Source organism: Miscanthus floridulus, chromosome 5 (genome assembly GCF_019320115.1).
Source record: "Miscanthus floridulus cultivar M001 chromosome 5, ASM1932011v1, whole genome shotgun sequence".
NCBI classification, from domain to species: domain Eukaryota; kingdom Viridiplantae; phylum Streptophyta; class Magnoliopsida; order Poales; family Poaceae; genus Miscanthus; species Miscanthus floridulus.
In genome coordinates, this window is record NC_089584.1 from 58,861,461 (window position 1) to 58,880,758 (window position 19,298).

Here is a 19,298-nt window from a genome sequence, read left to right on the forward strand (position 1 = left end):
CCGATGGTGCGTGCTTCAATGATACTGCAATGGGAGAAGCTAAAGAAGAGGTAGCCGCAGAAGATGATCTGGCTGATGATCTTTGTCAGGTCATTCGTGACGCACAAAGAGAATGTGAAAGTGAAAAGGAGAAGATCAAGTTCGAGCGGATGCTAGAAGATCACAAGAAATTGTTGTACCCAACTTGTGATGCAGGGCAGAAAAAATTGGGAACCATACTAGAATTGCTGCAATGGAAGGCAAAGAATGGTGTATCTGACAAGGGATTTGGAGAGTTACTAAAAATCCAAAAGAAGATGCTTCCGAAGGACAATGAATTGCCCGCCACTACCTACGAAGCAAAACAAGTTGTCTGTCCTATGGGGCTAGAAATCAAGAAGATACATGCATGTCCTAATGACTGCATCCTGTACCGTGGCAAAGAGTACGAGAAATTGGATGTATGCCCGGTATGCCATGCATCGCGGTATAAGATCAGGCGAGATGACCCTGGTGATGTTGAGGGTGAACGTCCGTGGAAGAAAATCCCTGCCAAGGTTATGTGGTATGCTCCTATAATACTACGCTTGAAACGTCTGTTCAGAAACAAAGAATATGCAAAATTGTTGCGATGGCATAAATAAGACCGTAAGATAGACAATATGTTGAGACACCCTGCTGATGGGTCTCAGTGGAGAGCAATCGACAAAGAATTCTCGGAGTTTGCGAATGACGCAAGAAACTTAAGGTTTGCTTTAAGTACAGATGGTATCAATCCTTTTGGAGAGCAGAACAGTAGTCATAGCACTTGGCCTGTTACTCTAAGTATCTACAACATTCCTCCTTGGTTATGCATGAAGCGGAAGTTCATTATGATGCCTGTGCTCATCCAAGGCCCGAAGCAACCTGGCAATGACATCGATGTGTACCTGAGACCACTTATTGACGAACTTCTCATTTTATGGAATAAAGAAGGTGTACGTGTGTGGGATGAATACAAATAGGAACACGTTGATCTGCGAGCATTGTTGTTCGTAACAATCAATGATTGGCCTGCTCTAAGTAATCTTTTAAGACAGTCAAACAAGGGATATAATGCATGCACACACTGCTTTGGTGATATTAGAGGTGTATTCTTGAAAAAATGTCGAAAGGTCGTGTACCTTGGCCATCATCGATTTCTTCCTGCAAATCACCCCGTAAGAAAGAAAGGCAAGCATTTTAAAGGAAAGGCAGACCACCTGACCAAGCCTCACAACCGAATCAGTGAGGATGTACTCGATATGGTCAATGATGTGAAAGTTGTCTTTGGAAAAGGACATGGCAGCCAACCTATTCCGAACGACGCTAATGGTCACGCACCCATGTGGAAGAAGAAGTCCATATTTTAAGACCTACCCTATTGGCAAGTCCTAGAGGTCCATAGCTCGATCGACGTGATGCACCTGACGAAGAATCTTTGTGTGAACCTGCTAGGCTTCATGGGTGTGTATGGAAAGCCTAAGGACACATTTGAAGCACGATAGGACATGCGTTGTTTGAGAGAAAGAGACAACCTGCATCCAGAGAAGACAGATGATGGACACCATTACTTACGTCCTGCCAGCTACACTCTAAGCAAAGAGGAGAAGGAAATCATGTTTGAATGCTTAAACAACATCAAGGTACCATCTGGATTCTCCTCGAATATAAAGGGTATTATAAATGTGCTAGAGAAGAAATTCTATAACTTAAAGTCCCATGACTGTCACGTTCTCATGACGCAATTACTTCCAGTTGCATTAAGAGGAATTCTACCTCCAAATGTACGTCTAGCCACCGTGAAGCTATGTGCATTCCTCAATGCAATTTCTCATAAGGCAATTGATCCAACTGATCTAGCTAAACTATAGAATGATGTGGTTCAATGTCTCGTCAGCTTTGAGTTGGTGTTTCCTCCTTCCTTCTTTGATATCATGACACACCTCCTAGTTCACCTAGTCAAGGAGATTTTCATTCTCGGTCCTGTGTTCCTACACAACATGTTCCCCTTAGAGAGATTCATGGGAGTCTTGAAGAAATATGTTCACAACCATGCTCGCCCAGAAGGAAGCATCGCCAAGGGCTATGGAACATAAGAGGTCATTGAGTTCTGTGTTGACTTTATTCCCGACCTTGACTCGATTGGTGTTCCTGAATTGAGACATGAGGGGAGACTAAGTGGAAAGGGGACACTAGGGAGGAAAACATATATTGGTACAGATGATGATTATTTCAATAAAGCGCACTACACAGTTCTATAGAACTCCTCTTTGGTAGATCCGTATATTGAGACACACAAGGATCTCTTACGATCTGAGTTTCCAGGGAAGACTGAAGCTTGGATTACGCGTAAGCACATGGAAACCTTCGGCGGTTGGTTGCGAAAAAAATGTCAAGGTGATGAGAGCATCCATGAGCAACTATATTTATTGGCTATGCAACCATCATGGCATATCGTCACATACAAAGGGTACGAGATAAATGGGAACATATCCTACACAGTAGCCCAAGATAAAAGGAGTACCAACCAAAACAGTGGTGTCTGCATAGATGCCACAGACCCGAATGGGAATAAGCAGACATATTATGGACGCATAGATGAAATATGGGAACTAGAATATGCACCTACTTTGAAGATCCCATTGTTCAAGTGCTAATGGGTCAAGGTGACCGGAGGCGGGGTAATAGTAGACAACGAGTATGAAATGACAACAGTAGACCTTAGTAATATTGGGTACAAAGATGAACCATTCGTCCTTGCCAAGGATGTGAATCAGGTATTCTATGTTAATGATATGTCTACCAAACCAAAAAGAGGGAAAAACGATAATGACTCAACCAAAGAGCCAAAGTGCCACATAGTTCTTTCAGGGAAAAGAGTCATCGTGGGAATTGAGGACAAGTCGGACATGTTAGAAGATTATGAAAAGGATGACCGAATTCCGCCCTTCAAAGTGAACAAAGACCCTAGCATCTTGGTAAATGATGAGGACACTCTATGGTTATGACGCGATCATAACCAAGGGACATACGTAAAGAAGAAGTTCACTGCTATGCCCACTTGATGATATAGTGATTTAATGTAGTGTGTGTTTGAGATATTATGTAATAATTGTGAATTCAGATATTTATTATGTCATGTTTCAAATTAAATCAATGTTTGATTTGGTGGATTTCTCTCTCAAAAAGGTAAATTAGGATATTGAGTGATGAAAAATTAAAATATTAACGTTAAAATGATGTGAAAACAAATTTCCTGTCCAAAACCAATAGTTTTAATAATTTTAATTAAACACTACATTTTTGCATTAACGAAATAATAAATATTAGTTACATTATGTTTTATAATTGTAACAAAAAATAAAAAAGTTAGGTTATAGATTTTTCCTATGTGCAATAAAGAAAAAGAAAATCCATATTTTTAACAAAATAATTTTATGCATTTTATTTAATTTACTATGTATTTAACAAGACTATTGTATTTCTATTAAAAAATTTGCTTAAAACACTCGGGAAACGAAACTGCAGCCCACCTTTACTCCCGGGTTGGAAGCCCACCCGGGAGTAAAGATAGACCTTTACTCCCGGTGCGGGTTACCAACCAGGAGTAAAGGTATACCTTTACTCCTGGTTGGTAACCCGCACCGGGAGTAAAGGTCCTTTACTCCCGGTGGGGGGATGGCACCGGGAGTAAAGGGGCATGGCATATATATACCAGTGCCATCTTCTTCCTTGCGTTCTTCTCTGATTCCTCTCCCCCTACGCCCACACCACTCGGCCCGCCACACCGAGGACGCCGCCGCCACCCCGCCCAACGTCGGTCGTCGCCACCGCCTCACGCGCATCCGCGGTCCCCATGCCACCCCGCGCGTCGACGACCTCGTGACGCCAGCTGCTGCCCGGCCAGACGCGTGGCCACACCGCCGGTACCACCCTTACCCCGGCCGGACGCGCACGCAGCCACACCGCACCGGTACCCTCGCCCTGGCCAGACACGTGGCCACACCGCCGATACCCTCGCCCCAGCCAGACGCGTGGCCACACCGCCGACCGCCCTGAGGTACGCTAGCTGTGCTTGCTCTGATCCTATTCCATCGATCTCCATGCATGAAACACATATGTTTTAGGCAACGATCATGGTAACCGTACGTACATGTTGTTCACATTTTCTTTTATTCCTACGTGCATGCTTTGATACAGTAGCGAAACTTTGTTGGTTGTCACTTGCATACGTATGTACGTCAACAAATGTGTGTATCGATCACAAACCCAAATGTATACATAACTAATTTTCATGGCACGTCGCACACGGCGTTCAGACGGGCATTATTCTCTGTCGTGCTAACTATTATAAGAAAGAAAGCGCCAAAGGAACAGATCAAAAAAAATTCCAGTGTATACGTGCATCTATAAGCGCCATGCGTTTCTATGTATAAGCACCATGCATTTCTATGTATACGGCGGAGCACCGCCGCCCTCATTCGCCCTAGGGTTTATATGGCGGAGCACCGCCGCCCTTGTTCGCCCTAGGGTTTATATGGTGGAGCACCGCCGCCCTCGTTCGCCCTAGGGTTTAGGGTTTATACGGCGGAGCATCGCCACCCTTGTTCGCCCTAGGGTTTAGGGTTACGCCGCCCTCGTTCGATCATTTTTGGTGGGTGAAGGTTGGTTTGCAGGTGGTTGTGGATGATATAGCTAAGTCTATGAAGGGTGTAGTAGATGAAGTGGTTGAGAGTGTGCTTGAAAATACAGTTATGGAGATGGCGAGGGATATGGCATGCGTGGTGTGTTTTGAAGAGGATGCTCCCGATGTTTGGGAGTTCCAACGCCAAGGGTCGACTTGATGTCTATTTTTTATCGATGTAACGTGTGTTGTTGTATTTGTTGTAAATTTGGCGTGTTGTTGTGAACCTCTTTGAGGGTTCCAATCATTGTAAACATTATTTGGAGTTGTTTACTCGACGAGTCAGGATGCTGTGCGATTTTGTTGTCACTTTGGTTTGCAGCAACGCCCCCCTTTTCTTTTAGGCGAGGCTCATCGTTTATTGTTCTCAGAAACTTGACGCGCAACGATGCCCCCTTTCTTTTAGGCTAGGCTCGCTATTTTCCGTTTAATAAAACCTAATGCGTAGCGATGCCCCCCTTTTGTTTCAGGCGGGACCGCCGCCAAAACCTACTCGCTTCCTACTGATTCTTCTTATCATACAAACCAACCTTCACCCGTCAAAACCTACTCGTTTAGGGTTTAGGGTTTATACGGCGGAAGATTTTACACATGTAAGCAAAGATTTGACGTACTATATATTGGTTTTGTTTTTTGAAGCTAGATGGCTGACCTGAGAAACATGGATGAGGAGGAGTTGATGATGAATTTGATCAACACTGGCACTCAAGTTGCCGGCGATGATGGTGCTAAAAATAACATGCAAGAGGATGCAGATGATGGGAGTCAGTACTTAGCTCTTGAACAAAATGAGCAACAACATATTGGCCAAGTATATATTTTTTATTATTAGCTATATATATTATCATATATCTTATGTGTGCTCATGACATTAAAAATAATGTTTATGTTTTGTAGCCCTCTGGATCGACATCAACAACTACAACGAAGAGTAAAAATGTTCGAGGTCCCAAAAAGCCATTGGAGGGCCGCTTCATCATCTCAGAGTTCAATGTGGATACAGGCGAACCGGGGGGCCAAATAAAATGAAATTCGTGCACCACTGTGGTTACCTTGTACGGGACCGGCTCTCGATCAGTACCCGCGAATGGAAGAAGAAGACTAATGCTCCTCATATCAGTTTTGTCTCCGATCATGACAAGACGTTAATTTGGAAAGATGTCTTGGTACATTTCACGCTCCAAACAGATGGTTATGATGATATAATAGATGATGATGAATTGAAGTAGCGAGTTAGGGATTGGGCAATGAAGAAGATGGCCACCTAGTTTCAGACTTGGAAGAAACACCTATATACGACGTATGTCAAGAAGAACATAGCACCAGATTTTACTGTCCCAGGCCTGATCTCAAAGCAAAGGCCCTATTGGGATGAGTTTGTACAGTATAAGACTTTGGAAGAGGGTGTGAGTCGGGTGATAAAGAACCAACGTAATGCCCAATAGAAGACATACCACCATAACTTGGGATCAGGTGGCTACCCGACTGCCATTAAGAAGTGGAACAAAATGGAAGCAGATCTTCTTGCCAAGGGTATCACACCAGAATCACTCGAGTGAGGAGAATGTGCAAAGAATTGGTTTTTTGCTCATGGGGGAACACTGGACCAGGAGACAGGGAAGTGTGTTTATGGCGCAAGACTACAAGAAGCAGCAGAAAGATTGTTTTATGCTCAGAGAGCTACTGCTAGTGGTGTGTTCAGGCCCAATAGAGAGAAAGATGAGCTGACATACGCCATCGGGACTATTGAACATGGTGGCCAAACTAGAGGCAAAGGAAGAGTCTCGTGGGAGCATGGATTCCCTCAGGACAGACCTTCCTACAGAAGCCACCAAAGAAAGAAGAGGCACAGCGGCTCTAGAGGTTGGAGGAAGCGGTGCATGAAGCACAGGAGCGGGAAAAAACCTTGAAGCGAGAATGCAGGAGGAAATCAGAAGGCAAGTGCAAATAGCAGTGAGTGCAAGCAAGCAGGCATCAGAGCCAGGAATCAACATTAGCCAATCTGTTCAGTTGAAAAGCAGTTGCGCTTTCACGGAGATACCAAATCAAGGGGACACAGGACTATGCTTCCCTATGGATGACGTTACTGAACCTTGTACATCGTGTGAGCTACACATTCCGAAGGGGAATTCCATAATCAAGGTGGCTATCGGTCTTGTTAATCCTATCGACCGAACCAAGACACCAAGGATTCATGGGAATATAATCCAAGAAGGATATGCTACCATCTCAGTAGATAAAGCTGAAAAAGGTTTTAGTGATTTGCCTCTTGACATTCCTGAAGGTGATGGCGAAAAGATTCTAGGAGAAGCAGAGAAGACATTCATTCTATGGCGCAAGCGCTACATCATCATTCCTGGGATATCGGCTCCACCTCCTCCTGAACTACCTCACCATAGGTACGTGCGGATGAAAACACTACATCATTAATTTGTATTGGCTTAAATAATTAACAATCTGCTCATAATAATATATCATTCCTTTTTTTGTAGCAGATCCTCCCCCAACCTAAATCCAATTGTTCAATCGCCAGATCATCATAGTGCTCTGTACGATGACATTGTGTTGGAAGACGAGGCTGCATCCACACCATCTCCAAGGAGGTCTCCAACGCCGCAGCCGCCACCTCCAAGAAGGTCTCCAACGCCGCTGCCACCACCTCCAAGGAGGTCTCCAACGCCTCCCTCGCCCCCGCCTACCAAGAAGCCTAGCAAGAGGCCAGCCCCGCAAATGAAGAACCAGTCCTCGTCGGTAAAGAAAGCCACCGTGAAACCAAGGGCTATTCCCAAAATAATATCTGAAGAGAAGGAAGAAGGAACTGATGTATATAAAAAAGATATGTCTAGATTCTATGACAAACTTAAAAAGAATCAAGAAGCAAAGAGAAACCCGGAGAAACCGTACTTCGTCGTAGCTCCAGATATTCTAAGAAAAAGGGTGGCTTCTTACCAGCAACAACAGCGGGAATCTCGTAAGCCGTCCATATCAACGTTAACGGACTATGACCGCACTCTCACCAAGTCAATTGAGGCGGCACAGAAAAAGAAGCGGACAGGAAAAGAAGTTGCCCAACTCGGACAACAAGCGCACCAATCAGTCCCCCCGCTAGTTGTTGGTAATGAATATGGTTCGAATTTAGGATTAATGCATCAGGCAAACATACCTCCGGATGTCGATTTGGATCACCTTGGTGAATTTATTGATGAGACTGTTCTCGACCTTTACCAGATGTTTGGTGATGAAAACATTGAGAGTGCGGCGGAGGTTGATATTTGGAAGAAAAAATTTGTACTAGACCAGAGTCTATACAACCCTCAAGCCTTATCTGATCTAGGGATGCAAATGTACCTGCTAAACAAGTGGTACATGCAGGCGTCTACCGGTGGAGACTTCTGCATTGGTGTCAGAATTAGAGACGAACATTGGTTCCGTGGCGATGATGTTATGTATGTTGACTTTGCAGAATTTCATCAACTATACCACCTGACCTCTCTGGATAAAGTTATCATTAGCTGCTATTACCTGTAAGTAATAATTCTTTCGATCTATTATTAAACTCATCATATGTGTGTATATGCATATAAATTATCCTAATAAGTACTATATATATGCAGATTTACAATGACAGAGCTCAGAAAGAAAGGCTGTAATGAAATTGGTTTTGTTGATCCCCATATAGTATTCAAAGACCCAGTTACTCCAAAGACTAATTGGAAGTCTGAGTCAGAGAGTAACCTCATGAACTTTTTAGTGAACCAATGCCACAAGAAGGATATACTCTTTCCCTACAACTTCAAGTGAGTGTTAATAATGTTGATCATCCTTAATGGCTCATATGTTGATTCTAGTTAATTAATGAGTGTTATGCGTTATATCCTATAAACACATGCATCAATCACTGGATATTGATGGACATCGATCTGGTGAAAAGTCACTTGATAATCTATGACTCGATGAGAAAACCACAATAAGACTACCAAGATATGATAGATATTATCCAGAGGTAATTTCGGTATCTCTAGCAACTATATATACACACAAACATGATGATTAACTATATCTGATGACATAGCAAATTTTTTATTGGGCAGTGTTTGGAAAACCTTTATTGAGAAGCAACACATAAGAAAATGCAAAGCGCCACTGAATGTAATCCCTTTGAAAGTAAGTCCCATAAATCGCATCATCTTTATTAATTAAACATATAGCTTTCACCGGATCACCAGATTGGACGACAAATCTTTTTCTCGTAAAGTGGTGTCTGAGGTAGGAACAGGGGAACAACTACTGTGGTTACTATATTTGCAAGTTTATCAAGGTGGTCTTCCAAAAAACTCCTACAGAGAGACTCAAAGTATATTAAAAATATACTATATATTCATTTAATTATTATTATTGATTGTGTTACTATGTCTTTATATATATATGTACATATATTAATTTATTTTCCTTTAATTCAAACATGTAGACTCGATGGTTGGAGAAAAAGGTCATACGGCAAGACCAAATCAAAGCAATTCTAGAGTCTATAGCCGGATTTTTTAATGAAGGGTAAGTTCTACTTCGACCCAACACTGCCATGGAAGCCAAGCTAGAGGATAAGAGGAAACTTGTTATATCACAACAACTGTAATGCAATCTTTTTGTAATACATGCACATGAAATAATATAATGTAAAATACACATACGCATATATATATATATATATATATATATATATATATATATATATATATATATATATATATATATATATATATATATATATATATATACATACACACACGCGCGTTCATTATGCTTAAACCGAAACATACTATATACACGTATAAATGTATAATTAGCAGCGTACAATACGACTTCGAAAACCTATTTTGAAAAGAAAACAAAAAATGAAAAGAAAAGAAAAAAGAAAAAAACCTTTAGTCCCGGTTCGTATTACCAACCGGGACTAAAGGTGTCGGCCATCGTGGTATGTCAAGAGGACCTTTAGTCCCGGTATATATATATATATATATTTCTATGCTTGAATTATGTGATTTAATACGTTCATTATGCTTAAACCGAAACATACTATACACACGTATAAATGTATAATTAGCAGCGTACAATACGACTTCGAAAACCTATTTTGAAAAGAAAACAAAAAATGAAAAGAAAAGAAAAAAGAAAAAAACCTTTTATCCCGGTTCGTATTACCAACCGGGACTAAAGGTGTCGGCCATCGTGGTATGTCAGGAGGACCTTTAGTCACGGTTGATGTTATCCACCGGGACTAAAGGACCCCCTTTAGTCCTGAATGCTTGCTCCTGGGTGGGGAACCGGAACTAGAGGGGCTTCCCCACCGGGAGTAAAGCTCTGTTCTCTACCAGTGTAAGGACGGTTCAATCAAGAACCGCCCCTACAGTGGATTTTCCAACAAAAAAATAAATAATTCAAATTCAAATCTGACCCCACACACACACATATATATATATATATATATATATATATATATATATATATATGGTCAGATTTGAATACAACATCCATCTTACGCTATCTCACTTGTCTACAGTATGCAGGAGGGTTCAGATGCAAAGCGCCACATGTCGCTGGAGCAAATCAGTTTACAGAGAGTGATAAAACTAAGACAAGCTTCAGGCTGGCTGCTCATGAGTGATGCTGCTATTGTTGTTCGAAATAGTAAATCGTCAACTGGCAACTTACTCCACCTCTTCCAAGAAATCCTTGATCTCTGCTGGGCTTAGAACTCTGTATTGTGTATATGGAAACTGTTAGTTCTCAGCAAACCATTTGATTGTAGCTAAGGAGTTTGTAATATCATGGAATAGCTTTAGATTTGCAACACAAACAAAAACAGAGTAAACACAAACATTTCCCCTCCATCTAGAGGGGCACAAGTTACAGAATCTCCGTAAAATCAGAGAGCAAATGAATGTCATTTGATGAGGCAAGAGGAACATGAATCACATAAAAGTGGCAGTAAGATTGAATCTGTGCAACTTACTTGAACTCATGGTCAGCTCGAATAATTCCGATTTCAATATTGTTGGAGGAAATTTGCCCCTCATATCTGCAAGTCGAAGATCCAGAACCAATTAGTAACTACTTAGGATGTTACTAAACTAAGCAAATACAAGTGGGATGTGATACCCTTCTTTCAGAGTCAAAATTGCAGTGTGGATGGCATCATCAAGCTCCATATCTTCTGTGTATCTACAATGAAACCATAAATATAACATGTGAAATCAAAGAGGGAAAGGATGATCCGTTATGGCATACGTGCTGCTTATATTAATCAATGACGAGGTACATAAAAAATCAACTGGAATTTATTTACAATAGGATGGAAGAAAATTATCAGCAGTACTATGTCACAAATCACAACAGTGTCTAGAGCAAGTGCACAACATTACTACATTGAGACTGTACCTCTTTTCAAGAAACGTCTTTGCATTGGACACATTTTTTCCCATGGCTGATGCTTTCCAGGAGAAGCTGAAGAAATAGCCAACAATGTCAGTTGTCCTGAAATTATGAAGGTATACATCCTATGGTATCATGGTGATTGTTAGCACAAAAGCACACATTTTCCACTTTATAAGTACTACTTGTGATGATCTCTTGTAAGTTATGACTAAATGACATGTGGGAACAATATATAAATTTGTGAGGTTGACATTGTGTTAAAGTAGGCATTAGAATGATGGGAGTAAAAATTAACAGGTTTCTATCTTGTAGCTTCTTCAGTATACCTGATACAACTGCGGGCCATTGTCATCATACCCAGCAATCAGCAACGATACTCCAAATGGTCTTACACCACTGAAACAAACAAGGATAAAAAATAGAACACATTAGCATATACCTATCTCAGTCTTTCACTAATCACCTTAACACCAAACAATAGAGGCTAGTACGTGTTTTGACCAGATGGTGTATATCCCAGTAATCTTCTCGGTGGCGATGACTACACCATTGGCAGCTGCAAACATGACATATTTCAGAGTTAACTAAGAGGCACAAGTAAAATAAAATGGTTGTACTGCCTAAACAGAGACCATGCATACTACATAGAACACAACAATTCAATTGATTTGAAAAAAAACAGTATGGTGAATCATTACACAACAGCTACTAAACCTATCAATAGTGACTTCATCACTTCATAATGAACGTCAGATATCATGTTAATTAGGAAGTTCAAATAACAATGGTCATGAGGTTTGAAATAACTTTTTAACATCCACAGCCCATCTTTGGCTGAGTGGCACCATTAGTTGATTTCTGTGCAAGTGTGTTAGTCAGTGCTCTGGATATGAAGTGGGCAAACAAACTCGCAATTTTCAACAGTCCCCATTCAACATCAAAGCATCCAAACAACAATAGATCTGCATCCACTTCTACAGCACGATAAGCAATACGACATTAAATTTGGGCAGATCTAAGCATGCACATGCAGGAAAATTAGGAAAAGTTTGTCAAATGTATTAGCACCAATAGGCATCAAGGAATTTACAAACCCAACCTCAAATGACTTAATAATACAACATTAGATTAGAAAGATATCTTAATAATGACTAAAATTGGTATAATAATCTTTGAGTAGTCAGTGTTTTTTGTGTGTGTGCGCACCTCCCAACCTGAACTTATGAATCAGAATCATGCAATGCCCGAAGCAATCATCCATACAACTTGAAAACAGCTGAAATTGCGTGTAGGTATCCAGGAGATAAGAAAATCACAACTATATACACAGTTGAAATTACATCTAGGTATCCTCAATTAACACTGCGATGCTAACGAGAAAGGATGAAAGCCCTAGTCAAAGCAACGACACAAACACACGAAAAGGATAAAAGCCCTGATCAAAGCTAAGACACAAATACACGAACACAAACCCAAAATAATACACTTCACCAAGAGGACTAACCCTCCGTAATGCTCTAATGTTGTGCACGAGATAAGACGTCATAATGCCGTTTCAAATTGGTCACGAACCTCTCGCTACCTAGCAACAGCAAAATACCAACATAAGAAATCACAGGGGTGAGAGGTGATTGCTGCGCGAATCGAACCTTTGATCCCGAGCGAGGTCTGCCCAGATCCGACAGCCGTGAGCGCGTGCTCGATCTGCACAAGCTTTCCCGACGGGCTGCAGCGAAATCAACCGGAAGAGGTCAAATCAAACCACCGTAACAACACAAAATCTCCCCCGATCTCGATGGAGGGGACGAGCAAGCGAGAGATGTACAGAGAGGAGCACGAACCTGAAGGTGGTGAGGGAGGAGTACTGGCTGTCACCCATTGCCGAGGCGCTCAGTCACCTCGTTGGCTCTTCCGGGCTAGAGCGTCGGCGATTCGTGGCAAGGTTTTGCTGCTAGCGAGGGAGCGAGGCGGCTGAGGAAAAGAAGGGGAAGATAACGGGTGGAGGGGTGACATACTGCCAGAGCCGGCCGCCGAGCTGAGCTGCCGCCGGAGAGAAAGACGTCATGCGTAGCCGGGGTCATGGAGCACAGGCACCTAGGGTTTCGTCGAGGAGAGGAGGAGATGCGGAACGGTCGGAGGAGGCCGCGCCGGGAGGCATCTAGGACGGCGGCAAATGCTGGGGCCCGCTCTCGCCGCGCAGTGACCGGGGACGTCCACCGCCGGGGCTGACACGCGGCGCTGCAGCGCAGCCCGGGGGGCGCCGTCGCGCCGCCAGCGCCTTGCGCGGTGTAGCGGCGGCGCTAGGCCCCGACTGCACGGCGCCACGTCTAGAGAGATAGGGAGAAGGAGAGGGAGAGGGAGAGGAAGGCAACGCAGGGCAGAGGCGGCGGCGGCGGCGTTTCTGCATGAGGAGAATCGTCGAGCTCGGGAGAGGAGGAGACGAGATACTTTGAGAAGAATCAGGAAGGAGAAGCTGAAGCTGGGTATATATTTGCTTCACTGGATTCGGATGTGAAGCCGGAGAAAGTAGAGAGAAGGAGAGGAGAAGCTTGAAGATCGGACGGAGAGAAAATCCGGATACCTAAGAGGCACTGAGGTTATAAACCGTCTCTATAGTTGAATTTTTTTTAAAATTTTAAATCAAAATAAATTATTCATATGTAAATAATAAATAATATAGTACAAAATTTTATAATTATTTTTTTATAGATATATTTACATATACAATAACTAAAACAATTACAACAGTTTAAAATTACAAAATTGAACCTTTAAAAATGGAGAAAAAAATAAATTTTAAAATACTAAAATCAAAACTACCAAAATAATTTTAAGACACCAAATGATCTTAAATAAAAATTTGATAAACATCAAAGTTGTAGAGGTCATGAAGATCTACAACTTTTATTTTGGTCATCTTATCATTTGATAAAATTTGAACTTTTCAAATTTGAAATTTTAAAAAATGATAAGTTCGAACCAAAATTTGAGACCCAAAATGATTTCAACATAAAAAGTGATGAATACTAAAGTTGTTCAACTCATTAATATCTACAACTTTTTATTTTAGTCATCTTGTCATTTGACAAAATTTAAACCTTTCAAATTTGAAATTTTGAAAAACGACAAGTTCGAACCAAAATTTGAGACCCAAATTGATTTCAACATAAAAAGCGATGAATACCAAAGTTGTTCAACTCATGAATATCTGCAATTTTTATTTTGGTCATTTTTTTATTTGATAAATTTTTAGCACACATTATTCACTAATCTTACACATGTCTCATATAATTTATAAAACCTTACGAGAGATGTGTCACATTTATGAACAATGTCATTACCACTTTGTCATATGAAGAAATGACCAATACAAAAGTTGTAGATCTTGATGAGTTATTCAACTTTGGTATTTATTACTTTTACAACTGAAATCATTTGGGATACCAAAATCTTGTCTGAAGTTGTATTTTTTTGAAATTCAAAATTTAAATTGCTCAAACTTTTCATATGTATATATTGATAAAACCAACAAAATAAATTGATAAAGAATGATTTTAGAAAATTTTAGGAAAAAAATTATTAGATTTGGAGTTAGTATGAGAAAGAAAAACTAGTTACAAATTTGACCCATAGATTAAAAAAGAAATCACACTGTTCACTATGATCATGTAAGGATCATCTAGAACAATGTGATTTCTCTTTTTAATATGTGGGTAAACTTTGTAACTGGTTGTTCTTCCTTATACTAACTTCAAATGTGTTGATTTTTTCCTAAAAAATCTAAAATCATGCTTCAGCATTTAAGTTTGATCAAACTTCGATGTGACAATGTTTTACACATTTTAAAATTTGAAATTTGACAAGTTCAAACCAAATTTTTAAACCATAAATGATTTCATATGTAAAAGTGATGAATATTAAAGTTGTTCAACTCATCAAGATCTACAACTTTTATTTTGGTCATCTTGTCATTTGACAAAATTGGAACCTTTCAAATTTGAAATTTTAAAAAATAACAAGTTCGAACCAAATTTGAGACTTAAAATGATTTCAACATAAAAAGTGATGAATACCAAAGTTGTTAAACTCATTAATATCTACAACTTTTATTTTAGTCATCTTGTCATTTGACAAAATTTGAACCTTTCAAATTGGAAATTTTAAAAAACGACAAGTTCGAACCAAAATTTGAGACCCAAATTGATTTCAACATAAAAAGCGATGAATACCAAAGTTGTTCAACTCATGAATATCTTACAAATTTTATTTTGGTCATTTCTTCATTGATAAATTCTTAGCACACATTATTCACTAATCTTACACATGTCTCATATAGTTTATAAAACCTTACTAGAGATGTATCACATTTATGAACAATGTCATTACCTACTTTGTCATATGAAGAAATGATCCAATACAAAAGTTGTAGATCTTGATGAGTTATTCAACTTTGGTATTTATCACTTTTTCAGCTGAAATTCATTTGGGATACCAAAATCTTGTCTGAAGTTGCATTTTTTTGAAATTCAAAATTTAAATTGCTCAAACTTTTCATATGTATATATTGACAAAACCAACAAAATAAATTGAATAGAGAATGATTTTAGAAAATTTTAGGAAAAAACCATCAGATTTGGAAGTTAGTATGAGGAAGAAAAACTAGTTACAAAGTTGACCCACAGATTAAAAAAAGAAATCACACTGTTCACTATGATCATGTAAGGATCATCTAGAACAGTGTGATTTCTTTTTTTAATCTGTGGGTAAACTTTGTAACTAGTTGTTCTCGCTCATACTAACTCTAAATGTGATGGTTTTTTTTCCTAAAAATTTCTAAAATCATTCTTCAGCATTTAAGCTTGATCAAATTTGGATGTGACAATGTTTTACACATTTTAAAATTTGAAATTTGAAATTTGACAAGTTCAAATCAAATTTTCAAACCCTAAATGATTTCATATGTAAAAGTGATGAATACAAAAGTTGTTCAACTCATCAAGATCTACAACTTTTATTTTGGTCATCTTATCATTTGACTAAATTTGAACCTTTCAAATTTTGAAATTTAAAAAAAGACAAGTGGGCACTGCAGGGGCGGCCGGTGATTGAGGCGCCCCTACAGATCAGCCCCAACTGTAGGGATGGCTCAGGTTACCAGCCGCCCCTATAGTGCCATCTATAGGGGCGGCTGGGCTGCTGGGGCCTGAGGACGCCCACTGTAGGGGCGCCCCCAACCCCAGCCTCCCCTACAGTAAAAATGCCCACGTTCCTGCTGTAAGAATCTGGTGTAGTGATATACCTTTGTTCCACTATTTCGTCTCACTTTCTTGATGTACTCTGCATGATTTAGTCCAACGGATTTCTCCTATAGACTTTTAGGGCTTATGATCATGTAATAATGTTATATAATTTGTACATTGGATGTGTCAACAAATTTGTACATAATATCCTTTTCCTAGGATTATCTCGAAGGTATTGAGATTTGTGTTCTCTTGAAGCAATTCAACTATTAGTTTAAACTACTACAAATCTTATGTAGTGTTCAACAAGAACTTGTGATGACAAGGTCCAAACTTTAATATTATGATGTATTACACATGTAAAGATTAAGACAATACATGTCATCACCTTGAATAGACCTTACAATGGTCTAGAAGAACCAAAGTTCAAACCCTGATATACATTCCTATTCACTTCAGGGCATATAGTGGATCTTTAATTTCCACACCAAGATGGAGACACGTTACCTTCATGACACCTACTAACTAATACGAACATAACCAGCTTCAAAATAGATAATCAAGGTTATCACTACCTACTATCCGCATTCTTCGATGGGGCTAGTCTCAGTTTATGCTGTCACTAGAGAAAAACATCACATCTAAGACTAGCCTAACATAATTCACATGACCATTGAAAAAATAATAGCCATACTAGTTCAGTGATTAAACTCTACTACGTCTAGACAGGAAACATGTAAAAATGAAATAAATATAATAGAGGAAATCTAATAAAATGAGGAAAGATAACTTAGCAAGCTCACCGGTCTAAGAGACCACTAGATTCCATGAGATACATAAAGTACTTGAAGTTAATGCAGAATAAAAGCTTGAATCAAAGTAAAATAGAAAATCCAATATACCATAATGATAAAATTGTCTTACAACTTAAAATAAGATAGAAGAGGGACTCTGCCAAACTCCAAAGAAGGCTATTATGAAACAGGGCCTAAATTGATGAGGACATGACACCTATGGATACGTCCATGAAAGTTAAACACAAGGTGAGCTTGTTCCTAGGATTGCACAACGATATAAGTAAGAATTTGTTGCTACCTAATGTCGGCACTTTCAATGTGTTTAGGGAACGATTTGAGGATGCTAGGAACCTTGGAGAGACTTCATACATGGCCTCTATAACTCATGGGACATGGATGCACCATGCTCAAGATCCATCTTGGGGTACAAGACCATTAAAGCACAACATTTGGTTCATCAGCAGCCCGATAGTACCTCATTGGGAACACTATAACTCCTCCATCCGGAATGTGATCGATTGAGGTCAATGAGAACTTGATGAAAAGCTTGTTTCATAAGCTTTCAAATAGATCTGGTGCCACCTCAATATCGCATCAGCAAGGTCTTCAAATAATTACGACAAGCTGCTGCTATTTCTGCCAAGTGTTGCAATGTTGTCTTGGAATTGACATTTACCTTTGGAACCCTATCCCAAGTTGGAACATGTCCCAATCATGTGCAGAACACTTCAAAGATGGCCAAGTATGATCTCCTCCTTGGTCACCACTTTAGGAGGCCAGCGTGCATCTAGGCCAAGTTGGAGGTCCAATCCATATCAAGTTCGAGTCCATCTTAGACTCTAGGAGCAGCCCGCACTAGAACAGACACACTGGTCGCATACTGACTCCATTTTATTTGTTCTACATATGGATGGAAGATAATTTCATAAGCTAACCAATGACTTTGGTCCTACATCAAAATTCCTTCTAAATCGAAGATAATCATCGTCAAAACAAGTGTGGACATGCAGAATCTGTTATAGTGTTGAGTCACCGTCTTTTAGGCGGGCCTTGTAACTTTGAGTTGTCGTTATCGCCCAAATTAGGGTTTGAATTTTGCTTTAGATCAATCTGTCTTTGAACAGTTATCATTATCGGTTTGTGAGACCCTAACTTTGAGTTCTTAATAACCGCCGGCTCTCAAAAAATAGGCAGTGAAGGTCCCGGTGGTGATAACACAATATGTAGTAGTGTTGTCTCCTAGAACCATTTTTGCGGTAGTGGCAATTTGAAATATTTCATATCATAGGGCATAGGAATTATGATAACCATTTTAGTGTTGTCTCCTAAAACTATTTAGCCTTTTCTTAGCATGTTTTTCTAGATTCGTAGCTGCATGTACATACACTATCGGGAGCGGGAGCTTTGCCGTGTGCCTAGGGCACACGGCAAAGCCATGAATACACTTGGCAAAGGGTTTGCCGAGTGTAACACTTGGTAAAGGGCATTTGGCAAAAATTTCATCGGCAAACTAACTTTGCCGAGTGTTTTTCATTGGACACTCGGCGAAGACTTTGCTGAGGCCCCAAAAACACTCGGCAAACATTTTTTGAAAAAAAATAAAAAAAGCATCAGCTGCTCTGACGCTGGCCCACCACCGCCGCTCGTTGGATCCACCAGTGCCCTAGATCCGCCACCGGGGGGGCTGGCGCCCTGGTTCCACCGTCGACGGGCGCCACCGCCCTGGATCCACCGATGGAGGAAGGAGGCACCGCTCTGGATCCGCCACCGGGAGCTCTAGATCCACCATCGGAGGAAGGAGCCACCGCCCTGGATCCGCCACCGGGAGCTCTAGATCCACCGCTGGAGGACGGCGCTATGGGGAGGGAGGGGAGGGAGAGAGAGCTAAGGCCGGATTCTGGCTCTAGGCCACCGAGGCGCTGCTCCTCTGGGTCGCCGGGGCGCTGCTTCTCTTGGCCGCCGGGGAGGCCGTAGAGGATCCTCCTTGCTAGGGCACCTACCGAGGCTCCTCATCGCGGGGCCGGGGCTCCTCACCAGGGCACTCTCCGCTGGGGCACCTCCTCACCAAGGCCGGGTCTCCTCCTTGCCAGGGTGCCTACCACCGCTATGGGGGCAGAGAGGGCAGGCGCCACCACTGTGGAGGGA

At 40.8% G+C, this 19,298-nt stretch overlaps 1 protein-coding gene across 1 annotated transcript; it reads right to left on the reverse strand.

Annotated features, from left to right (window-relative positions):
- Window positions 1-10,253: 10,253 nt before the first annotated feature.
- LOC136454666 (proteasome subunit alpha type-2-like) lies at window positions 10,254-13,588 on the reverse strand. The gene is made up of 8 exons (XM_066455016.1): window positions 12,958-13,588; window positions 12,766-12,842; window positions 11,618-11,672; window positions 11,443-11,512; window positions 11,120-11,238; window positions 10,841-10,903; window positions 10,695-10,760; window positions 10,254-10,438 (listed from the first exon to the last, which is right to left on the reverse strand). Exons 1-8 carry the CDS (start codon window positions 12,993-12,995, stop codon window positions 10,390-10,392), a joined length of 537 nt encoding a protein of 178 aa, XP_066311113.1. The 5' UTR covers window positions 12,996-13,588; the 3' UTR covers window positions 10,254-10,389.
- Window positions 13,589-19,298: the final 5,710 nt, after the last annotated feature.